This window comes from Aegilops tauschii, chromosome 6 (assembly GCF_002575655.3).
Source record: "Aegilops tauschii subsp. strangulata cultivar AL8/78 chromosome 6, Aet v6.0, whole genome shotgun sequence".
Taxonomy (NCBI): domain Eukaryota; kingdom Viridiplantae; phylum Streptophyta; class Magnoliopsida; order Poales; family Poaceae; genus Aegilops; species Aegilops tauschii.
Window position 1 is genome coordinate 440,438,295 of NC_053040.3, and position 26,370 is coordinate 440,464,664.

The 26,370-nt window shown below is 43.9% G+C and overlaps 1 protein-coding gene across 1 annotated transcript; it reads left to right on the forward strand.

Annotated features, from left to right (window-relative positions):
- The first annotated feature begins 449 nt into the window (after positions 1-449).
- On the forward strand, positions 450-3,712 carry LOC109766106 (uncharacterized). Its single transcript, XM_073502138.1, has 4 exons — positions 450-1,392; positions 2,396-2,530; positions 2,648-2,804; positions 3,580-3,712. The coding sequence occupies exons 1-4, from the start codon at positions 450-452 to the stop codon at positions 3,710-3,712; spliced, it is 1,368 nt and encodes a 455-aa protein (XP_073358239.1).
- The last annotated feature ends 22,658 nt before the right edge of the window (positions 3,713-26,370 follow it).

The following is a 26,370-nucleotide window of genomic DNA, read 5'->3' on the forward strand; positions in this document are numbered from 1 at the left end:
TCAGGATGATGTACGGATGTAGTCGTACGAGTCATGATGTTCCGTTTCATGTATGAGGGTAGTTGAGTTTGGCATGTCGTTTATCTTTCATGTAAGAGTCTATGTATAATTATGTTGGAACTCTCTTTTATTCGACGTGTTCCCTTCGTTATTTCGTTTTCTCTCAGGTTTTGTCGCTGGCTTCTCTCCACTTTATTTTGGATGTTGCTCATCTCAGTTGCGTTGCCTTGGGAAAAACCAACTATACGATGACGCGGGGAGGCAGCAGTAGCAACGCTTGTGAGGATGTTCCTGTTCGTCATTCTGCACGACAGGCAGGACACTCCCCCGAGCCGTACGTTCCACCACCGCCTCCACCGCCAAATCCGCCCTCCACCGAGCAAATTATGCGTATGTTTGAGGAAAGGAGGAATAATGATCTGATTGAAATATTAAGGAGTGTGCAAGCTATGGTTGGGCAGAATGGAAATCAGAACAGTCATCACTCCAAGTTGTCAGATTTTCAAAGAACCAAGCCTCCCAGTTTCAGTCAGGTTATTGATCCCTTGGACGCAGACGACTGGTTGCAAACCATTGAGAAGAAGCTTGAGATTGCTCGTACTGAAGAGGATGACAAAGTTCCGTTTGCAACTCATTATCTTGAAGGCGCTGCCGCCATATGGTGGGAAAATGCAAAAGCCATGTGGCCTGCTGATGAGGCAATCACCTGGGCAAAATTCAAGGACCAGTTCCGAAAATATCATACTCCTACTGGAATTATGAAGGTCAAGCAGCGTGAATTCCTCGCGCTCCTCCAAGGAAGTCAGTTTGTGAGTGAGTATTTGCACAAGTTCAACCATTTGGCCCGTTACTCCCTTTATGATGTGGCCACCGAAGAAAGAAAGATTGACATGTTTCTTGGGGGATTAAACCAACATCTCCGATGCACACTCAGTATGTTTGATTTCCCAGATTTCCAAACTCTGGTAAATAAGGCTCTCATTGCTAAAAGGGAGCACAAGCTTATACATGACAATAAGCCTGCAAATAACGATCACAAGCGCAAGTTCGAGCCAAGGAAGGAAGTGCAACCAGTGCAAAAGGCCCGTACCTGGCAGCATACTCAGGTAGAGTACAAGCCCAATTTGCAGCAGAATGTTAACAAAACCACCACACAAGTCAAGAATTTCATGACCAATCTGGTGCGAGAAGAGTGCCAGCACAACAATTCTTGTTTTAGTTGTGGGCAAACCGGACATTATGCCGGACAGTGTCCCAAGAACAGCAAGACCAATGCTCCATTCAGGCCACAAGTCAACTTTATGGGGCCATACCCTATCCAGCAAAACATCACTGGGCAAGTCCATCACCTCTCCGCAGACGAAGCCCAAGAGAACCCCGAATTCGTCATTGGTATGTTTCCTGTTAATAGCATACCTGCCATAATTTTATTTGACTCTGGGGCTTCCCACTCTTTTATTTCACGGAGTTTTTTTGCCCAGAACAAATTCTTGTTCGATTTTGAGCAAGAATATGCTGGTACAATCCCCGGGATCTTTGCTCAGAAGCAATCTGGTCTGCCGTAACCTGGAAATTAATATCAATGGAGTCCGTTTTCCAACTTCCTTGATAGTCATTGAGTCCGTCAAGTTGGACATTATTTTGGGGATGAATTGGTTAACCCAATATCAAGTATGCATTGATTGCGCGACCCGAGAGGCCACTTTGACAAGTCAAGAGGGGCAGACTACAAAATTCTTTGCCCGCAGGAGCATACCCAAGAAAGAAATGGTTTTCACCGCTGTGGCTGGTGAATTGGAATTAATTCCTGTGGTCAGTGAGTTTCCCGATGTATTTCCAGAAGAACTGCCAGGCATGCCACCAGATCGAGAGCTTGAGTTTGCAATAGATCTTGTGCCCGGAACCGCACCATTATACAAGAAGTATTATCGGATGCCTTCGTCAGAATTAGTGGAGATAAAGAAACAACTTGATGAGATGCTCCAGAAAGGATATATCTGTCCCAGCTCTTCACCATGGGGATCACTTGCTATATTCATGGATAAGAAAGATGGTAGTCTCCGTATGTGTGTGGATTACCGTCAGCTGAATGAGGTCACCATCAAAAATAAATATCCACTGCCCAGGATTGATGACTTGTTTGATCAGCTCAGTGGGGCAAAGGTATTCTCCAAAATTGATTTAAGGACAGGGTACCACCAACTCAAGATTAAAAAGGAAGATATTCCTAAGACCTCGTTCACTACCCGGTACGGTCTTTATGAATATACCGTTATGTCCTTCGGCCTCACCAATGCCCCTGCTTTCTTCATGCATATGATGAACAAGGTGTTCATGAACTTCCTAGATAAATTTGTGGTGGTCTTTATCGATGACATTCTCATATACTCAAAAGGTGAAGAAGAGCACAAAGGACACCTCAGAGCTATATTGCAACGATTCTGCGACCATCAGCTGTACGCCAAATTCAGTAAATGCGAGTTTTGGCTCAAGCGAGTTGGATTTCTTGGGCATGTGCTGTCCGCAGAAGGTATAGCCGTGGACCCGAGCAAAGTAAAGGACGTGCTCGATTGGTTGGCACCCACAACAGTATCCCAAATCTGGAGTTTCCTTGGATTAGCCGGCTACTATCGTTGTTTCATTGAAGGGTTTTCCAAGATTGCCAAACCTATGGTGGAGTTGCTCAAGGAAGATAAGAAGTTTGAATGGACTGAGGACTATGAGAAAAGTTTCAATGAGCTGAAAATCCGGCCGACGACATCACCTGTGTTGACTCTTCCAGACATCTACCGCAGCTTTGATGTGTACTGTGACGCTTCCCGACAGGGTCTTGGATGCGTACTTATGCAAGATGGCAGGGTGGTAGCATATGCATCGCGACAGCTACAATCCCACGAGGGAAACTATCCTACTCATGATCTGGAATTAGCCGCGGTGGTTCATGTTCTAAAAATCTGGAGGCACTACCTCATTGGGAAGAGGTGCCAAATATTTACTGACCACAAAAGTCTCAAGTACATATTTACTCAGCCAGATTTAAATCTCCGCCAACGAAGATGGCTTGAGTTAGTCAAGGACTATGATCTTGGAATAAATTACCACCCGGGTAAGGCCAACGTGGTTGTCGATGCACTCAGCTGAAAGCCTGTCAGCCTGAATACCATAATGGAATCCTTGCCTCCTGAACTTCAAGAAGAGATTGCTCAGCTCAACCTAGTCATAGTTGGTGTTGGTGTTGCTAATATTATGGAAGTTACTCCTACCCTTGAGGAAGAGATCCGCAAGGCCCAACCAGATGACACAGTCCTACAGAAACATGCCAGGCGTATGTTAGCAGGACATACCTCAGATTTTTCTAAGGATCAACAAGGCACACTGCGATTCCGTGGAAGGATTTGTGTACCCAGTCAAGAAGATTTAAGGAAGAGAATACTGTCAGAAGCACACGAATCTTCATATTCTATTCACCCCGGAGGTACTAAAATGTATGAAGACCTTTGAGAAATATTCTGGTGGGATGGGATGAAGAAAGACATTGCCTATTTTGTTGCCTGTTGCGACATATGCAACAAAGTGAAGGCAGAACACGAGAAACCAGCCAGTCTCCTCCAACCATCGCCCGTTCCACAATGGAAGTGGGATGATGTTTGCATGGATTTTGTCACAGGGCTACCAAAGACTCAACGAGGCAATGATGCAGTATGGGTCATAGTGGACACCTTAACCAAGGTAGCTCACTTTATCCCCATCAAAACCACATACCGAGTCGATCAACTCGCACAACTGTATGTGTCCAGAATAGTTAGTATGCATGGAGTACCACGAACAATCACTTCCGACCGGGGGTCACTTTTTACCTCCGCTTTCTGGTCACGTCTCCACCAAGCCTTGGGGACAGCGCTAAAATATAGTACCGCTTATCATCCTCAGACCGATGGACAGACTGAGCGTGTAAACCAAATACTCGAAGATATGCTTCGAGCCTATGCCTTGGCCCAAGGACCTAAATGGGAAGACTGTCTGCCGTATGCCAAGTTCTCATACAATAACAACTTCCAGACTAGTCTAAAGATGTCACCTTATGAGGCTTTGTATGGCCGTAGGTGCCGCACTCCATTGAATCGGTCTCAAACTGGAGATAGCCGTATTTTCGGAACGGATCTCATGATGGAAGCTGAGAAGCAAGTCAAGGAAATCCAAGACAGATTGCAATTGGCTAAATCTCGACAGAAGAGTTATTATGATGCAAAGCACCAACAGATCAGTTTTGAACCCGGAGAACATGTATACCTCCAAGTCACTCCTATGAAAGGAGTCAAGAGATTCCAGACTCACGGAAAATTGGCACCCAGGTTTATTGGCCCATTCCCAGTTATGTCCAGAGTGGGTATTGTTGGATATCAGTTGGAACTGCCCCCAGAATTGTCATAAGTGCACAATGTGTTCCATGTCTCACAGTTGAGCCGATGCATATCGCTGCCTGAGAAAAAGACTGCTATGACAGAAGTAGAGTTGGCTAAGGATTTAACATATGAAGAGAGACCGTTCAGAATTTTGGATCAGATGGAAAGAGTCACTCGTAGTAAAACGAGGAAGTTTTACAAGGTTCAGTGGGAGCATCACACAGAGGCAGAAGCCACTTGGGAACGAGAAGAATTTCTAAAGGCACATTATCCAGAATTGTTTTCCCGAGCAACCGAATCTCGAGGACGAGATTCATCCTAAGTGGGGGAGGTTTGTGACAGCCTGGTTTTTGCCCTCTCTTCTTTTTCTGATTTTATTTGGTTTTGATTTGAATTTGGAGTTTTGAATCTCTTCAGTTGGAATTAAACACTTGGGCACCACTTTGACTTTCACCCAAGTGACTCATTTCTCTCACTAGCCATCATTTCTTCTCTGATCAACCTCAAAATAATATTATGAATATTTTTCTTAAATGAAAAATATTCATTTTCCCCTCTAAAACCCTAACCAGCCACTTGTGCTCCAAAGCAACCCCAATTTTCTTGCCCACAAAAATCTGAGGAAATTCCCAAATATTCTTTGAACCCTAGGACACCTTCCTAAGCAAAAATATTGCATCACTTTTTGGAATATTTTTGCTACAGAAAATATTTTCAGGTCTGCACAGAAATGGTAGTTTCTACAGCAACTACCATTTTACTTGCTCCAATGCTGCTGAATTTTCTTGTGCTTCACTACCCTCCTAGATGACTGCTAACCTCCAAAGCTCAGCTCCCAACTCTTAGTATTTTGACCACAGTAAGCTCTCAAAGTTACTGTCCAGAAACTTACCAGGAAGTGAAACTGTAACATCCCAAATTTTCAATTTGGAATGATATACATAGGTCATTCATGCACATCATATTTTATTGGGCCATTTGCATTTCTGTCCCTAACTCGAACCACCTAATCAGATATACCCCTAATTCGAAAGCCTGCTCAAATTTGCCCCTCTGCCGTTAGGTGCCCTTACAGGAATGCCCTTCTGCGTCGTTACCATCCGGTCAAACAACTTTGACCGTCCTAAAAAAATAGCAAAAAAAATCTAAAATTTTGTGAGATCGAAGATACTCATGTGTGCAAGGTGTGTGCAAATTTTCATGCTATTTGGACATTCCAGGAGCTTGTGGCGAGGAAAAACAGTTAATCTGCATGCTTGTGAACAGTAATTTTGAAATAAAATAGCAAGAAAATTCAAAAAATATGAAATTTTTTGGCATCAAAGAGGCTTGGGTGCACAAGGTGCTTGCAAGTTTTTTTGATCAAATGACATGCGAGGAGCTCTAGCAAGCAAAAACAAAACAGTCATTTTTCCCAAGTTTTTTCCCGAGCCAAAATTTGTTTTTTTCTCCACAAGCCCCTCCAATGTCCAAACACAAGAAAAATTTGCACGTAGCTTGCAGACCCAAGCCTCTTAGATGCCAAAAAAATTCATTTTTTTTGAATTTTCTTGCTAATTTTTTGAATTTACTGTTCACATGCTTACATATTTATTGTTTTTCCTTTGACGCGAGCTCCTGGAATGTCCAAACAGCACGAAAATTTGCACCCACCTTGCGAACCTGAGTATCTTTGATCCCACAAATTTCCAGATTTTTTAGATTTTTTTTGCTATTTTTTTCAAGACGGTCAAAGCCCTTTGACCGGCTTTGACCTGCTTTGACCGGACGGTAACGGCACACAAGGGCATTTCTATAAGTGCACCTAGCGGCGGAGGGGTAAATTTGAGCAGGCATTGAAATTAGGGGTAAATCTGAGAGTGGGCGCAAATTAGGGGCATAAATGTAAATGTCCCTTTTTATTGCATTTTGTTTTGCGATCCTCGAAATTCTAAGCAACTCAAGGACCCACGGAGAGAGAGTTGGAGATTTCATGATTTTTCATATTTGATTTTTTCTCAAATACCGAATCAAGGATCATTTTGGTTTTAATTATTTTTCTCTCCGAAAAACATTTCATATTAAAATATATGAGAGGAGATAATATGACTTCTCCAAAATAAAAGAAATATTGGGGGAAAAAAGTTAAAATCAAATAAATAATTTTATTTGGATTTTGTTGCTATTTTATTTGAATTAGAAAAGAATATGCATTTTTCAAAATTGTATTTTTAGGCCAAGAAAATATTCACTTTGTTCTAAATATTTTATATAGACGGTGAAAATTTGTTTTGGCATTTTTAGATGTTTATTATTATTTATTTAGGATTTTTTTCGGCGGAATCTGTTTAAAAAAAACTTCAGCGGCCGAACTCGGCCGGCCCAGTTGAGCCAGGCCAGGCCCAGCCGCCCGCGGCCGCCTTCCCGAGTCCGGCCAGGACACGGGAGGAGCCGCCGCTGCTCGGGACTCCGCCTCCCGAGGCCGAGCCCCTTCCCCACGCCACCTCGCCCCCTCTTATAAGCCGACCCCGGGGCCCCCTTGGAGCCCCACATCGCCGTGCCTCGCCAGCCACGCCGCCGAGCCGCCCGCGCCGCCGCCGCTGCAGCCCCGCCGCCGATGCCGCGCCGCGCTCGCCGCTGCCGCCCGCGCCGCCGCGCCCCGACCTGCCTCGCTGGAGCCGTGCTGCACGCCGCCGGAGCCGCCGCCGTTCTCGATCCGATCCGCTCATTGTTTTTTTTGTTAGGTAAAAACCAATCGTTTTTTCTGAAGACCCTAGATTTGTTTTTTTAATTTCGGTTCAGTTTTTCGTTGGTTTATTATTTAGTGGACGCTCGTCCGTTCGTTCGTTTTAACGAACGCTATTCGCCGGTTAGGTTCAGACAGCGAACGTTCGTTCGTTAGTGTTTTCTTTTAATTTTATTTTTCGGCCAGGGACCTATCCGCGATTTCTTTTGTCGCAGATTAGCCCCTGATCTTCAAACCCTCGCCGTTTCTTAACCGTTTGTCCAAATCCAGTGAAACCAACGCCAAAATCTTCGTCTCGAACCCCTCCTTCTGTTTAAACAACTTGAACAAGGTTTTGACAATTTAAAATTTGGTTTCAAGCAGATTTGATTTTGAAGTTCTTTTGACCGTAGTTTCAGTTCCGTAGCTCCGATTCGAGTGTTTCTTTTTGCAGATCGAATCTCTTCAGTTGAGTTTTCAGATTTGATCTTCTTCTTTGAGTTTTACCCGTGCATCTTTGCTTGATGGCTTATTTATGCTATTGTTTGTTTGCGATAGAATTCCCGGAGTGCGAAGCGTGCTACTACGAGTCTTTAGGGTTTGCGGATCGTCAGCAAGGCAAGTAACACATTGATCATACTCTTTTCATACCCAGTTTTTATGCATAAGTTACAATCCTCAAACACTGCATGATTAGGATGTGATTAACTTGTGGGTATTGGGAAGTAGATGATGAGGTAGAACTTATTACCTGTTTTAATATCAAACCCTTGGGAGTTACTTCTACGTTATGCTTATATTGCCATGCTATGCTCGTAGACGTGGATTGGGTTTGAATGTATCCATGACAGATGTGAGATTGTTTAATTTAATGGTTCAACTTAAGGTGGCAACTTTAATACACATCTGGGTGGATTGTTGGTTTGGGCACCTGGGGTTATACCAGTGTTGTCCTAGGAGATCCTGGGGTTATACCGTGTGATACTCCTATGGTCCGCCAACCAGGCTCAAAGGGATCATAAGATTATTCATGCTAGAAACTTCCGTGTGCAGCCACATGCTATTATGGGCTCTAGCATAGTTGAGTAGGTTGCATGACCTCTTCCAGTGGTAGGCTAGCAGATGTAGGGGATGTACGTTGGTACTGTCTACCCGGGGTTAGAGTTAATGCTTCTGAAAGACTGTGTCTCGGTCATCCGTTTCTCAAACACCATGTAGTGCGATAAATCCAACGGAGGAGATCGAGTCTTGTGGAGAAAAGTGCGCAAACCTCTGTAGAGTGTATAAACTAATCATGGTTAGCCGTGTCCCCGGTTATGGACAACTTGAGTATCTGGTACTTGAATTATTGATTTGATCTCGTCACTCTAAATTAATTTTGTTGGGTTGTTAATGATTACTTTTAATTGGGATTGAGATTGGGGTACCATTCTCAATGTTTCAACCACCATGATAGTTAAATAAAATATATTCCTTTGTTGTAGGGAAAATTGGCTTTTCGCAAAACAATATAACCTTAGAGCCTCCACCAGCCATATATGCATGTAGTGATATCATTTACCTATTCATTGCTCTACTGTGTTATATTCCCAGCATATTCCATGTGCTGACCCATTTCGGGCTGCAACATATCATGTTGCAGACTTTTCAGACGAAGAGTAAGGTGCGCTAGGTCGTTTGTCATGTAGTCAGCTATGCCGTTGGAGTTGATGGACTCACTTTATCTTCCAAGCCTTCCGCTGTTATCTTATTTAGGTGGCCTTAAGCCATATTTATTGAAATAAGTTCTCTTTTGAGACGTTCGATGTAGTAAGTGTGTGATTGCTACTCTGTTATAAATCCTTCGAGTACTGTGTGTGTCAGCATTACCGATCCAGGGATGACACTGAACACAGAGATTTGACCGTCTGAGGTCGGATCGCTACAAGATGCTATCAGAGCCAGGTTGATTGTAGGACACGACCACTAAGATGAGCCATAGGTCACTCTTCTCTACTCATTTCTGACTCCTCTCCATTTTCTACTCTTTAGGATGGCGGACTCAATGAACAAGTTTACACAAGCGGATGAAGACACACCTTTTGGACGACACTTGAAGGAAGTCACTAGGTACCTGAACATCGGAATACCAAGCTTCACAGGGACCTACACCGCCACTTTACCAGAAGAGGAGCGATGGTTGATTCGAGTTCAAGTTCCAGGAAGGGCGTTCACGCCAGTCACTGAGGCCATAGAGTTTTCCTTTGATGCACCAACCTGGAGTCTAGGAAAGAGCATGGCAGCCCACATCGCCATGGGACGCATGGGCGAAGTATACCACAAGGATCTTAAGGACACTATCTACTAGATATGTGGGCACCGAGATGAGCAATGGGAGATGATCAGCACCAGGAGAGATAGGTCCATTGCATCTTTCATCCAGGAGTTAAACCAGCACATTCGTCGACAGGAGAACCAGATGTGCGCAGGCATGATAGATTTGAAGAAGGCGATGACCAGGAACATGGAGCTAGAAGAGGAACTCAAGTCTACATGCGACAGATACGAGGAGGAAATCGCAATACTTGTGGAGAAGAATGACGACCTGACAAGGAAACTAGGAGTGTTCATGGGAGACCCCACGCTAGGAGGAGAAGATGACCCAAGGAAATTCGTTCTGAAGACTACATCATCATCGACGACACCGACTCTGACCCTGATGGTAGTGATGATGATTATGAAGACGAAGCTGGAGCGGATATCATGGAGTCTTCCACCGATCAAAATTTCTAGATGGCCACCATATGAATAGTAGTATTCCCCCATGTATATAGTAGTAGTCCGAGCACTTTGTAATGATAGTTCTAGACCGATTGTATGCCCTTGCTTGAATTGATTTGGTGTGATATGATTGTGTTTGTCTCATGTGCATATGGGTAGTGCTTTCTCACTAGACCTCATTCTATTCTAATCTCTCCCCTCTAAACCCATCAGATGCCTCCGAGACGCGACACCAGATTTGTCTTCCCGCCGGAGATCACCCAGTTGATCCAGCAACAAAATGCCTTTATGCAGATATTAGTTCAGAACCAAGTGAACAACAACAACAACAACCCGCCGCCACCACCTCCAGTTGACAACTTAACCCGCTTTCTGAGGTTGCAGCCGTCGGTGTTTTCCAGTAGCATCGAGCCAATAGTTGCTGATGACTGGCTACGCATGATTGGAAGGGAGTTGACCACCGCAGGTTGCACAGATGCTGAGAAGGTGCGCTTTGCCGCACATCAATTGGATGGACCAGCAGCTTCATGGTGGGAGAATTACACAGCCACTTTCCCTATAGCCAATATCACTTGGGATCAGTTTTAGCAAGCATTCCGCACTGCACATGTCTCAACTGGAGCAATGAACATGAAGAAGCATGAGTTTCGCAACTTACGCCAGGGAAACCGTACTGTGGGGCAGTACGTGGATGAGTTCAGTAAGTTAGCTCGCTATGCCCCAGATGATGTGGCCACATATGCCGCGAAGCAGGAGAAGTTTATGGAAGGGTTGAATGATGAGATGAGCATGCAGTTGATGGTAGCGACATTTGCTAACTACCAAGAGTTGGTAGATAGGGCTCTTATGATTGAAGGGAAACAACAACAGATTGAGAGCCGCAAAAGGAAGTATGGACAAGGGAAGTACAATTTAGGAGCTCAGCAGAAGCCTCGTTTTACCCTGAACTCAGGAGGTTATACCCATAACCATGGAGGCCACACTCACAATGGAGGAAGTTTGCATAACCACAGTGGCCCCAAGAATGGAAACGGGAATGGAGCAAGCAGCAATCAGAACCGCTCTAACCCAGCCACACCCGCCAAGAAGGATCAAAGTCACATTACTTGTTTCAAGTGCGGGAAGACTGGGCACTACGCCAATGATTGTCCAGAGTTGAAGAATGGCAATGGAAATGGAAGCTCTGGGAAGAAGCCCAACCCTTTCAATAGGGGACAAGTGAACCACGTGAACGTGGAGGAGGTTGAAGAGCAGCCAGATGCAGTTATCGGTAAGTTTCTGGTTAAGTCATTTACCGCTCTTGTTCTATTTGATACTGGTGCATCGCATTCATACATTTCAAGGGGGTTTGTGGACAAGTTTAAGTTACCCACCATAGCCCTTAGGAAACCCTTGTTAGTAAGCTCACTAGGTGCAGAGTATATGGCTAGCCGATGGTGTGATCGGTTACCCTTAACCATTGGTAGCCATGTTTTCCCCTCAGACCTAATAATCTTGGAGTCACAAGGATTGGATGTGATACTAGGAATGGATTGGTTATCAAAGTATGGAGCAAACATTGACTGTGCCAGTAGGTCAATTCTACTCACCACCCTGGAGGGAAAAAGGATCAAGTATATATCCAGGCATGCGCCGAGGAGGACCCAAGTAAATTCTCTCACGGGAGTTGTTCAGGAGGAAGTGCCTGTAGTGAAGGATTATCCAGATGTATTTCCAGAGGAGTTACCAGGCATGCCGCCAGATCGAGACATTGAGTTTTTGATAGAGTTATTGCCAGGCACCTGACCGATATCGAAGAGACCATACCGAATGCCCGCAAATGATCTGGAGGAGATTACGAAGCAGATCAAGGAGTTATTGGAGAAAGTTTACATTCGACGAAGTTCATCACCATGGGGAGCCCCAGTGCTCTTGGTTGAGAAGAAGGATGGATCGTTGAGGATGGTTGTTGATTATCGTGCGTTGAATGAAGTGACGATCAAGAACAAGTACCCACTGCCGATGATCAATGACTTGTTTGACCAGCTGCAAGAAGCTAAAGTATTCTCCAAGATCGATCTTCGATCAGGATATCACCAGCTGAAGATTCGAGAAAAGGATATACCTAAGACCGCTTTCAACACAAGGTACGGGCTATATGAGTATACGGTTATGTCATTTGGATTGACTAATGCCCCTGCCTATTTTATGAGCATGATGAACAAGGTATTCATGGAGTTCTTGCATAAGTTTGTCGTGGTGTTCATTGATGATATCTTAGTATATTCGAAGAATGAAGAGGAACACAAGGAGCATTTGCATTCAGTTCTTGAGAAGCTCAGGGAACATCAGTTATAAGCCAAGTTTAGCAAATGTGAGTTTTTGTTGAAGGAAGTTGGATTTCTTGGACATGTTATATCAGGAGAAGGTATAGTAGTAGATCCTACCAAGGTTCAGTCAGTCACTGAGTGGTTGGCACCCACCTCAGTTGGAGAGATCCGCAGTTTTCTTGGACTCACGGGATACTATCGGAGATTCATTGAGAATTTTTCCAAGATTGCGAAACCCATGACGGCGTTGTTGAAGAAAGACACCAAGTTTAAATGGACAGAAGAATGTGAAGCAAGTTCCCAGAATTGAAGAAATGTTTGGTTACAGCCACAATGCTGATTTTGCCGGATATACGCAAGGATTTCCAAGTGTATTGCAACGCATCTCGCTTAGGACCTGGAGGAGTACTTATGCAAGACGGAAGAGCTGTCTCATATGCCTCACGTCAGCTTCGACCGCATGAGTTGAATTATGCCACGCATGATTTGGAGTTAGCAGCCGTAGTGCATGCGCTCAAAACCTGGACACATTTTCTTATCAGAAACCATTGTGATGTGTACATGGATCATAAGAGTTTGAAGTACATTTTCACTCAGAAGGAGCTGAACCTCAGGCAAAGTAGATGGTTGGAGCTCATAAAGGATTATGATATGAAGTTGCACTATCATCCAGGCAAGGCCAATGTCGTAGCAGACGCTTTGAGCCGGAAGAGTTATGCCAATACCCTCGTAAGCGGAGGATTGCCAAAGGAGTTAGCGGAAGATCTCAGGGAGCTTCGTTTGGAGATAGTTCCTAGGGGTTTTGTAGCAGCATTGGAGGTTCAGTCAAAATTATTGGGAAAGATTCGAGAAGCTCAAAAGGATGACAAAGAAATTGCCGAGATAAAGGAGAGAATGAGCAAAGGAAAAGCCAAAGGTTTTCGTGAGGATGAGCACGGCACCTTGTGGTTTGAGGACCGTGTTTATGTGCCCAATAATGCAGAGATCAGGAAGTTGATACTACAGGAAGCTCATGACTCACCATACTCGATACACCCCGGAAACACCAAGATGTATTTGGATTTGAAGGAGCATTTCTGGTGGACTGGAATGAAGAAGGATATTGCCGAGTATGTAGCCGTATGTGATGTATGTCAGAGAGTGAAGGCAGAACATCAGAAGCTAGCAGGAGTACTGCAGCCTATGCCGATACCCGAATGGAAGTGTGACAAGCTTGGCATGGATTTCATCACCGGATTACCCAGGACCCGATCGGGATATGATTCTATCTGGGTAGTAGTGGATCGCTTGACCAAAGTAGCTCACTTTATCCCAGTGAAGACCACCTATACAAGTGCGAAGCTCGCCAAGATATATATATGACCAGGATCGTATGTCTGCACAGAGTTCTGAGGACCATCGTATCAGATAGAGGAACACAGTTTACTTCAAAGTTTTGGCACCAGCTGCATCATACTTTGGGTACCAGGCTAGAGTTCAGCACAGCCTTTCATCCTCAGGCGGATGGACAGACTGAGAGAGTCAATCAGATTCTGGAGGACATGTTGAGAGCTTGTGCGCTAGATTATGGATCTAGTTGGGACGACAATTTACCCTACGCGGAGTTCTCATACAACAATAGCTACCAGGCCAGTTTGAAGATGGCACCTTTCGAAGCCCTGTATGGAAGGAGGTGCAGGACACCGTTGATGTGGGATGAAGTTGGAGACTGTCAGTTGTTTGGACCAGATTTGATTAAAGAGTCAGCAGAGAAGGTTAAGCTGATTCGAGACAGACTGAAGGTAGCTCAGTCCAGGCAGAAGAGTTATGCAGATTCAAAACGCAAGGAGGTAGTCTATGAAATCAGAGACAGAGCATATCTCCGTGTGTCACCACTACGAGGAGAAACCTGTCAAGATTCTCGAGTTTGCTAGCCGAGTTACCCGCAGCAAGGTTATCAAGTTTTGCAAGGTTTAGTGGAGCCACCATACCGAGGATGAAGCCACCTGGGAACGAGAGGATGATCTATGCAAGGACCACCCACACCTATTTTCTAGCCAACCCGAATCTCGAGGACGAGATTCATCTTAAGGGGGGTAGGTTTGTAACATCCAAAATTTTCAATTTGGAATGTTATACATAGGTCATTCATGCATATCATATTTTATTGCATTTTGTTTTGCGATCCTCGAAATTCTAAGCAACTCAAGGACCCACGGAGAGAGTTGGGGATTTCACGATTTTTTCATATTTGATTTTTTCTCAAATATCGAATCAAGGATCATTTTGGTTTTAATTATTTTTCTCTCCGAAAAATATTTCATATTAAAATATATGAGAGGAGATAATATGTCTTCTCCAAAATAAAATAAATATTGGAGGAAAATTTTTAAAATCAAATAAATAATTTTATTTGGATTTTGTTGCTATTTTATTTGAATTAGGAAAAAAATATGCATTTTTCAAAATTGCATTTTAGGCCAATAAAATGTTCACTTTGTTCTAAATATTTTATTTAGACGGTGAAAATTTGTATTGGCATTTTTAAATTTTTATTTTTATTTATTTAGGAATTTTTTTTGGCGGAATCTGTTTTAAAACAAAACTTCCGCAGCCAAACTGGGCCGGCCCAGCTGAGCCAGGCCAGGCCTAGCCGCCCGCCGCCGCCTTCCCCGAGTTCGGCCAGGACACGGGAGGAGCCGCCCCCGCCCGGGACTCCGCCTCCCGAGGCCGAGCCCCTTCCCCACACCACCTCGCGCCCCCCCTTATAAGCCGACCCCGGGGCCTTCCCTGGAGCCCCACATCGCCGTGCCTTGCCAGCCCCGCCGCCGCGCCGCCCGCCGCTGCCGCCCGCCGCTGCCGCCCGCGCCGCCGCTTGCCCGCGCCGCGCCCCGCCCTGCCTCGCCGGAGCCGTGCCACACGCCGTCGGAGCCGCCGCCGTTCCCGATCCGATCCACTCGTTGATTTTTTTTTCGATTAGGTAAACAACGATCGTTTTTTTGAAAACCCTAGATTCGTTTTTTAGTTCCGGTTCGGTTTTTTATCGGTTTATTATTTAGCGGACGCTCGTCCGTCCGTTCGTTTTAACGAACGCTATTCGCTGGTTAGGTTCAGACAGTGAACGTTCGTTCGTTAGTCTTTTCTTTTTATTTTATTTTTCGGCCAGGGACCTATCCGCGATTTCTTTTATAGCATTAGCCCCTTATCTTCAAACCCTCGCCGTTTCTTAACCGTTTGTCCAAATCCAGTGAAACCAACGCCAAAATCTTCATCTCGAACCCCTCTTTCTGTTTAAACAACTTGAAAAAGGTTTTGACAATTTAAAATTTGGTTTCAAGTAGATTTGATTTCGAAGTTCTTTTGACCGTAGTTTCAGTTCCATAGCTCCGATTCGAGTGTTTCTTTTTGCAGATCGAATCTCTTCAGTTGAGTTTTCAGATTTGATCTTCTTCTTTGAGTTTTACCTATGCATATTTGCTTGATGGCTTATTTATGCTATTGTTTGTTTGCGATAGAATTCCCGGAGTGCGAAGCGTGCTACTACGAGTCTTTAGGGCTTGCGGATCGTCAGCAAGTCAAGTAACACATTGATCATACTCTTTTCATACCCAGTTTTTATGCATTAGTTACAATCCTCAAACATTGCATGATTAGGATGTGATTAACTTGTGGGTATTGGGAAGTAGATGATGAGGTAGAACCTATTACCTGTTTTAATGTCAAACCCTTGGGAGTTACTTCTACGTTATGCTCATATTGCCATGCTATGCTCGTAGACGTGGATTGGGCTTGAGTGTATCCATGACAGATGTGAGATTGTTTAATTTAATGGTTCAACTTAAGGTGGCAACTTTAATACACATCTGGGTGGATTGTTGGTTTGGGCACCTGGGGTTATACCAGTGTTGTCCTAGGAGATCCCGGGGTTATACCGTGTGATCCTCCTATGGTCCGCCACCCAGGCTCAAATGGATCATAAGATTATTCATGCTAGAAACTTCCGTGTGCAGCCACAAGCTATTATGGGCTCTAGCATAGTTGAGTAGGTTGCATGACCTCTTCCAGTGGTAGGCTAGCAGATGTAGGGGATGTACGTTGGTACTGTCTACCCGGGGTTAGAGTTAATGCTTCTGAAAGACTGTGTCTCGGTCATCCGTTTCTCAAACACCATGTAGTGCGAGAAATCCAACGGAGGAGATTGAGTCTTGTGGGGAAAAGTGCGCAAACCTCTGCAGAGTGTATAAACTAATCATGGTTAGCCGTGTCCCCGGTTATGGACAACTTCAGTATCTGGTACTTGAATTATTGATTTGATCTCGTCATTCTAAATTAATTTTGTTGGGTTGTTAATGATTACTTTTAATTGGGATTGAGATGGGGGTACCATTCTCAATGTTTCAACCACCATGATAGTTAAATAAAATATATTCCTTTGTTGTAGGAAAAAATTGGCTTTTCGCAAAACAATATAACCTTAGAGCCTCCACCAGCCATATATGGATGTAGTGATAGCATTTACCTGTTCATTGCTCTACTATGTTATATTGCCAGCATATTCCATGTGCTGACCCGTTTCGGGTTGCAACATATCATGTTGCAGACTTTTCAGACGAAGAGTAAGGTGCGCTAGGTCATTTGTCATGCACTCAGCTATGCCGTTGGAGTTGATGGACTCACTTTATCTTCCAAGCCTTCCGCTGTTATCTTATTTAGGTGGCCTTAAGCCATATTTATTGCAATAAGTTCTCTTTTGAGACGTTCGATGTAATAATTATGTGATTGCTACTCTATTATAAATCCTTCGAGTACTTTGTGTGTCAGCATTACCGATCCAGGGATGACACTGAACACAGAGATTTGACCGTCTGAGGTCGGATCGCTACAAGATGGTATCAGAGCACACGCTGATTGTAAGCTTAGCGCGGCCTGAGCATTACTGCGCTTGAGCTCAACTCAAAGGGTTGGAACCACTCAAAGCACCAAGGGCTACACGCCAGACATGAAGTTTAAGCTTAGCGCGGCCTGATGTCATAGTTCACACGGTGACCGCGTTCGTCCAAGCGTGCTGGCATGCAGCCGACGCGCTCTGCGACGTGCCCGAGCCGCTATTGAGCGCGTGCTCGCTTCCCCGCCTACCGCACCTTGCCAATCTTCACCATGATCATCGTCCCGACTCCCTTAACTCCCTCCCGGCGCTCGCCGATGCCGGAGCTCGCCGTAGCGAGCACGGGTGCGGTCCGGCCAACCCAATAGTGCGCTGTGCACTGTGTTCGTCGCCTTCCCCTCGTTCCTGTGCTCGTCTCCGCCCGCCCACAGTGCCCGCGTGAGCTGCGTCGCCTTCCCCCTCACTCACTGACGCTGTTCGTCGCCGGGCGCCGTGTCCAGGTGTCCTCCTGCGGAGCCCGAACCCCTCACTACGCTCGGCTATAAATACAGCCCTCCCCAGCCCTCTCGAGAATCACCAAGCCCTCTCACACACTCCACAAACCAGTAGGAAGCCGTAGCCCGGCAGGGTAGGCCATGGGCCGTGGGCCGCTGTCCCCGAGCTCGAGCTCGCCGGCGATCCCCTCGGGTCGTCTCCACAGCTCCAGCCCCTTGCAGGTCCGAGCGACCCTTCCAGAGCTTCCGCCGTGCTTCAGTGGTGCCGTCCTGCCCGATTGGAGCCACTGGTGCCGCCTCCGGTCGCCCTCATCCCCAACTCCGGCGACCTCCGCTCTCTGTCGCTGCTGGAGAGGTCCTTTCCGACGCCGTCCAACCACCCCTAGCTAATCTACGGGTACGGGCAGGTGCGCCTTCGTCTTCTCCTTCGATCCATCCCTCTAGCTCGGGCCAAGATGCCCCCCTCGCCGGCGTGTGCTCCGGCGGAGCCCCGCCGCACTCTGTTCCCTCTCCCCCTCCCTCTCACCTGACTAGCGGGGCCTGCTAGTCAGCCACTCTTGCCGCGCCCGAAGCGGTACGAGTGGTGGCACCCCGCGGGGTTTACTCCTTCGACGTCACCCCCCAGTTCTGTTTTTATTTAAATCAAATTCAATATATTCCAGAGAGCTTCAAACAGCCACAACTTTTTAACCATAAGTCCAAATGAATTGATTCTTTTTGCATTGTGTTCTTTATGAAAAGATGTAGCAGCCCACCAAAAAATGAGATTTTTCTCTGCTGTCTAGATTTTCTGGTGAATTTCAGAATGTTTCTTGATGTTTTCTTTTTGTGTTTATAATTGTTTTCAGAAAGTGAAGCTTGTCTTGAGGATCACCAGGAGGAGTGTGAACCTCATCTGCACTAAGGCAAGCCACAACAACATTTTCATGGTGCCATTGCAATATTTGTGATTTTTCAACTTGAGCAAATGGTTTAATACATGCATTTAAATCACTAAAATAAATATTTATTTTCTGTTAGATGCGTGTTTAAGTTGATATGCTTGATTTACAGAAGTTTGAAACTAACTAGTTTAGCTAAGTCATTAGAAGTAATATTTGATTATGAAGAAGTAATATGGTTATGGAAAGGGTTAATTTGAGTTATCTTTTCTTGGATAAGAAAAAAATGAATTATGCTAAGTAATGATTCTTCTTAAAGTTAATGATTTAACATAACCAGAGAGGTGATGTAAATCATTGTTATCTATGCTTAGTGTTTGATGAAGTTGACCCAGTTATTTCCGATGATTTGTGATGCATATATTAGTGTTGCATGTTCATGGCATATCATGACACCGGTTACTTTCACTTTAAGTTGAACCTGTTAATAACTCAACTTGAACATATCGTTGATCGGGTCATGGTGCCACTAAATCGAGTTTTTCCCAGTGCAACCACATTTGCCTTTGTGGGAAGGCCTTTATTCGGTCCGTTGTCATGCCTCTGGTCGGTGCCTCAACGAGGGAAGGTTATGGGCGTGCGTTACCCTGGACCGGTAAGCAGACATAACCTTGTGTGCCCGTTATTATTATGGTACCTTGTCCCCGTTTGGGACCGTTTATGTTTTGCCACGATGGTGGCCGTTGGTGTCTTTGGTAGACACGGGGCCACCCAAGACTTAGCCCAGTGGGGAGTGAGTCGGAGTGGCCGGGAGAGTGTCATGGCAATGGAGGGGTTTCGTCGGAATGCCGTTGGTCCACCCGAATGGGAGTGCGAGGCCATGGGTTCCGTCGTGTGGGTACAGTGCGCTACCTCTGCAGAGTGTATTAAATCTATCGATAGCCGAGTCCACGGTTACGGACATGCTCGAAAGTAGGTCACACCATGGGTCAATGTTTAAATAAATTTTGCACACTAAGACAATAACTTCGCACTGTTGGAAGGGATGGTTGAGAAATTATTTTGATGCTGGAGGCCAAGTGTTTGGTCAGCTTGTGATCCGAGTAAGGTCATCGTTTGGTTACGAGGTAACCCGATCAAAGACCAAGATGTTGGTCCGTTTGTGATCCAAGAGAGATCACCGTTTGGTAAGCAAGTCCGAGAGACTTAAGGCACGAGATTATGATCACTGCATCCCTAGTATGATTTTGCATTAATGATTTAATTGGTTAATTATCATGATATTGTTTGTCATTATGTTTATGCTTGTTGTGAGCTTGCAAGTACATTCAATGTACTGACTTGGCGTGTCATGCCAGCTTTCAGGAAAGTCTCGTTGGAAAGGAGTGCTGTCCGAGTCTAGATCGTGTCCACATCAGTGTCCCTGTGCTATGGAGTTCCGCTTCGTCGTCCTTCCGCTGCCGCGTAGTTGTCATGATTGAGGCCCCCTTTATGTTCATTAAATAATGTACATATTGTCCAGCCGCACCGTGTGTGCCGCTTGGCCTCGCAACTCGTAATATGAACCTTGTTCCGCTAGTATCAATAAAGCAGTTGCTTTCTGTACCAAGATGTTGTGTGTTGCCAGAAGACATGGTCTCTAGGCTGGCAATACAAGGTAAACCGGTTGCTCTGAGCCGGGGTGCCACAATCCCCAAGCTTTGGCTCTTGCCACTCCTTATTCCATAGTCCATCAAATCCTTACCCAAAACTTGAAAACTTCACAACACAAAACTAAACAGAAAATCTCATAAGCTCCGTTAGTATAAGAAAATAAATCACCACTTTTGGTACTGTTGTGAACTCATTATTTATTTATATTGGTGTAATATCTACTGTATTCCAACTTTTCCATGGTTCATACCCCCCGATACTACCCATAGAATCATCAAAATAAGCAAACAACACGTAGAAAACAGAATCTGTCAACAGAACAGTCTGTACTAATATGTAACTCTCGAATACTTCTGTAACTCCAAAAGTTCTGAAAACTTAGGACAACCTAGGAAATTTGTGTACCAATCATGTGCAAAAATAATCAGATCAAAAGCACGCTTCTGTGAATTATGAAAATTATTTTCCTGGGCACAAAAGTGTCTGATTCTCAGCAAGATCAAAACAACTATCACCGTAAGCCATCCCAAAGGTCTTACTTGGCACAAACACTAATTAAAACACAAAACCACAGCTAACCAGAGTCTAGTTGAATTATTTACTACAAAACAACAAGGAAAAATATTGGGTTGTCTCCCAACAAGCGCTTTTCTTTAAAGCCTTTTTAGCTAGGCATTGAGATTTCAATGATGCTCACATGAAAGACAATAATTGAAGCACAAAGAGCGCATCATAAAACATGTGAAAAACACACTTAAGTCTAACATACTTCCTATGCATAGGTATTTTATAAGCAAACAAATTATCAAGGCAAGCAAAAACTAGCATATGCAAGGAAGAAGAAAGGGACGATAGCAATCTCAACGTGAAGAGAGGTAATTTAGTAACATGAAAATTTCTACAACCATATTTTCCTCTCTCATAATAATTACATGTAGGATCATAAGCAAATTAAACAAAATAGCTATCACATAACATATTCTCAACATGATCCACATGCATGCGAAGTTAACACTCTTCCAAAATAGTGGGATTAACATTAACTAAAGTCACAACCTCTCCAAAGCCACTTTTATCAAAAAATTCACAAGATTAAAATTCTCCAAATATGTGGGATATAAAGTTGACACTCTTCCAAACCCACTTTCAATATTATTGCAAACACTATTATCAATCTCATATTCATCATTGGGCTTAAATAAATTTTCAAGATCATAAGAAGAATCACCCCAATCATGATCATTCCAACAAATAGTGGACATAGCAAAACTAGCATCCCCAAGCTAAGGGTTTTTCATATCATTAACACAGTTGACATTAATGGAATTTTTAATAACATCATTGCAATCATGCTTTTCATTCAAGGCACTATCATGAATCACTTTATAATTTTCTTCTTTCAACACTTCATAACAATTTTTAGATTCACGAATTTCAAGCAAAACCTCATAAAGATAATCTAGTGCACTCAACTCACTAGCAATTGGTTCATCATAATTGGATCTCTTAAAAAGATTAGCAAGCGGATGAGGATCCATAAACATTTTGGTTTCTGATTTTCAATAAACACACAATACAAAGCGAACGGGCAAACGAACCAAGTAAGACATAAAGGCAAACAAAAAGATGAACGAAAAGAAGGGTGAATAAAAAGGCAAATCTTGTCAAAAATCATTTTAGAAGTGGGGGAGAGGAAAACAAGAGGCGAATGGCAAATAATGTAATGCAAGAGATGAGAGTTTATGATGGGTACTTGGTATGTCTTGACTTGGCGTAGATCTCCCCGGCAACGGTTCCAAAAATTCTTCTGGCTACTTCTTGAGCTTGTGTTGGTTTTTCCCTTGAAGAGGAAAGGGTGATGCAGCAAAGTAGAGATAAGTATTTCCCTCAGTTTTGAGAACCAAGGTATCAATCCAGTAGGAGACAACACACAAATCACCGAATACCTGCACAAACAATCAAACAACTTGCACCCAACGTGATAAAGGGGTTGTCAATCCCTTCATTTACTTGCAAAAGTGAGATCTAATAGAGACAGATAAAAGGTAAAGTTAATATTTTTTGGTATTTTTGATTTATAGATCGGAAAGTAAAAGATTGCAAAAATAGTAGATTGGAAACTAACATTGTAGATCGGAAACTTATATGATGGAAAATAGACCCGGGGGCCATAGGTTTCACTAGAGGCTTCTCTCATGATAGCAAATAATATGGTGGGTGAACAAATTACTGCCGAGCAATTGATAGAAAAGCGCAAAGTTATGACGATATCTAAGGCAATGATCATGAATGTAGGCATCACGTCCATGTCAAGTAGACCGAAACAATTCTGCATCTACTACTATTACTCCACACATCGACCGACTCCTGCCTGCATCTAGAGTATTAAGTTCATGAAGAACAGAGTAACGCATTAAGTAAGATGACATGATGTAGAGGAATTAACTCAAGCAATATGATGAAAACCCCATCTTTTTGTCCTTGATGGCAACAATACAATACGTGCCTTGCTGCCCCTACTGTCACTGGGAAAGGACACCACAAGATTGAACCCAAAGCTCTCGCATTGCAAGAAAAACCAATCTTGTTGGCCAAACTAAACCAATAGTTCGAAGAGAATCACAAAGATATCAAATCATGCATAAAAGAATTTAGAGAAGATACAAATAATATTCATAGATAAGCTGATCATAAATCCACAATTCATCGGATCTCAGCAAACACACTGCAAAAAAGTATTACATCGAATAGATCTCGAAGAACATCGAGGAGAACATGGTATTGAGAATCAAAGAGAGAGAAGAAGCCATCTAGCTACTAGCTATGGACCCGTAGGTCTGCGGTAAACTACTCACGCTTCATCGGAAGGGCAATGGTGCCGAAAAAGGTCCCTAGATGGGATCTCACATGTATAGAAGGTTGCGGCGGCGGAAAAGTGTTTTCGTGGATTCCTCTGGTGGTCTGGGAATATATGTGAATATATAGGAGGAAGATCTAGGTCAGGGGGGTCACCGAGGGCCCACAAGGCAAGGGGCGCGCCCTCCACCCTTGTGGCCGCCTCATGGCTCTTCTGACTTGCACTCCAAGTCTCCTGGGTGTCTTCTGGTCCAAGAAAAATCATCACGAAGGTTTTATTCCGTTTGGACTCCGTTTGGTATTCCTTTTCTGCGAAACTCAAAAACAAGGAAAAAACAGAAACTGGCACTGGGCTCTAGGTTAATAGGTTAGTCCCAAAAATAATATAAAATAGCATATTAATGCATATAAAACATCCAAAATAGATAATATAATAGCATGGAACAATCAAACATTATAGATACATTGGAGATGTATCAGACACCGACAACTGGAATGAAATGTGTGAACATGAATATAATGTCGGTGGAAATACGTACTCCCCCAAGGTTAGGCTTTCGGCCTAGCTTGGTAATCACCACCCGTAGCCTGGATAATAGTCAGAGTGATAGCTCACGGAGGCTCTTGGTGCAGCCTCCTCAGCCCGTCAGGCAGCCTCAACCGCCGCGTTGTTCTCGCGGGCCTCGCTCTCGAGAACATATATAATATCTTCCTTTGTTGTGATAATTAAACAGAGCAGGCGCAGGCAAAGTAACATGCACAATAGGATGTTTATTGAACGTCAAGTTGTAACTATAGTCAGTGGCCGTGGGTTTTAAGAACTTATGGCGTTTCATGGCCTCAAAGTCTAATTACTGAGTAGGTATAATGGGATCACTAGGCAAAGGTGACACACCCAGTTCCTTAGCTAAACGGGAGGCATAAATCCCACCATAAAAGTGACCACTAATAGTGTTATGTTGCAATCTCCGTGCAACGATCGCTCCAAGAGTATACCATTTAATTCCTGTCAGAGCAGTGTGTATGAGGCTCAAATCCGGGGCACAAAGCATGCTGCAATCTTGCTTGCCCACGATGCATTGGCCATTAAATAGTGCAAAGTAATGAATTGATGGAAAATGAATACTTTTTATTCTACCTTGTGTCACTCCCCTATCCTCACCGTAACAAAGACTAGTCAAAATGACTCATACTCATATTTCGGTGGTTCGTCTAGCGAACCCCAATATGGAATTTTACATGCAACATAGAAGGCTTCTAGAGGCATGGTAAAAGCATTATTATAAAGGCTAAATGAAACTCTAGACTCACGAGGATGATATTTAAATTCTTAGTGAATGTCTATGTAAGGTTGAGATGTTGGACGCACTTGTCTTCGATAAAAGGAGCAAGCTCAGTGTTGTGCACATACTCCTCAAATTCGCCCTTAATACCTGCACCAACCATGAACTCGTTACACGACCATAGGCACGATTTGGTGTCGGTGTCCCGCGTCGAGCTTGCACTTGGATCAACATAGGATTGTCGTATCGAGCTCCTACTCGAGGATGCCTCCGAGGACCTCTCCTTGAAGAACTCCTAAAGAGGTGCATTTTATTTGCGAACAATTTTCTTAAATTTTTGGGTCGCAAAATTTTTGTCAACAAAACTTCACACAAGATTGACAACAACTACTCATATGGGTGCCTAGAGGCTATATCAAGCATTCAAACTACTTAGAGTTCTAAGAATTCAACATGCAAGCCCATTTATAGCAGCACCAAAAGTAGGTAATTATTCAAAATATAAACCACTAGAGCAAAAACTAATTGGAGCAATGGACGAGTCACATACCAAGTAGCAATCCCCCAAAACAGTTTCGAAAATGGAGCTTCGAGCAAAGAGATCGAAATCCGCGGGTTTGAGAGCAAGAACACGAGAGAGAGAGAGATCTATGGTGATTTTCTTTCTCGAGGTAGGAGATGACATGTGCTAAAGAGATAAGTGAGGGGACCCACGTGGGGCCCACCACCCACCAGGGTGCACCTAGGGTGGCTAGCGCGCCCTGGTGTCTTGTGGGCACCAGGGGCACGCCCGTATGATGTTATTTGTACCAGAAATTCAGAAATGTTCAGAAAAAATCATGTTAAAATTTCAGGGCATTCTGAGCACTTTTATTTTCGGGTCATTTTTTATTGCATGGAAAATTCAGAAAACAGACTAAACATTGCATTTTATTTTATTTAACTAAGAAAAACATAAAACAAAAGGTAGGGACAGAAGGTTGTGCTTATTAAATTCATTGACCACATGTCTCTCGAAAACAATCCATTAATAAGGTTGATCAAGTCTTATTAACAATCACTTTCGATTAACATGAACTCGAAGAACTTTCGTAAAACACTGATAACCCACAAGTATAGGGGATCAATTGTAGCCTTTCTCAATAAGTAAGAGTGTCGAACCCAACGAGGAGCTAAAGGTAGAGCAAATATTCCCTCAAGTTCTATCGACCACCGATACAACTCTACGCACACTTTACGTTTGCTTTACCTAGAACAAGTATGAAACTAGAAGTACTTTGTATGTGTGATAGGATAGGTTTGCAAGATAATAAAGAACACCTAAATAAAAGTTACGGGCTGTTTATATAAAGAAACAATTAAGTTAGTTTTAGTGGAGAGATTTTTGTCACAAGAAAGTTATTTGTCCCTAGGCAATCGATAACTAGACCGGTAACCATTATTACAATTTTATATGATGGAGAGGCATAAGCTAACATACTTTCTCTACTTGGATGATATGCACCTATGATTGGAACTCTAGCAAGCATCCGCAACTACTAAAGATCATTAAGGTAAAACCCAACCATAGCATTATAAGTTATCAAGTCCTCTTTACTCCCATACGCAACAATCCCCTTACTCGGGTTTAAGCTTCTGTCACTCTAGCAACCCACCATAAGCGAATCTTGAACATATTGCAACACCCTACAACGGGGTTCCCTCACGCTTGCGCGACACGGAGGGCACCATAGGATAGCACCAATAATAAATCATGCAACTAAAACCAATGATCATCAATTAACCCGTAGGACAAAACAGATCTACTCAAACATCATAGGATAGCCACATATCATTGGATAATAAATATAGCATTGAGCACCATGTTTAAGTAGAGATTACAGCGGGGAGAAGAGGTGTTACGTAATATATAGCATTGAGCACCATGTTTAAGTAGAGATTACAGCGGGGAGAAGAGGTGTTACACCGCTGCATAGAGGGGGAGAGAGTTGGTGATGACGGCGGCGAAGTTGTTGGTGTAGATCGTCATCACGATGATGGCCCCGACGGCGTTCCGGTGCCACCGGGAGAGAGGGGGAGAGAGCCCCCTCCTCCTTCTTCTTCCTTGACCTCCCCCCTAGATGGGAGGAGGGTTTCCCATCTGGTCCATGCCCTCCATGGCGG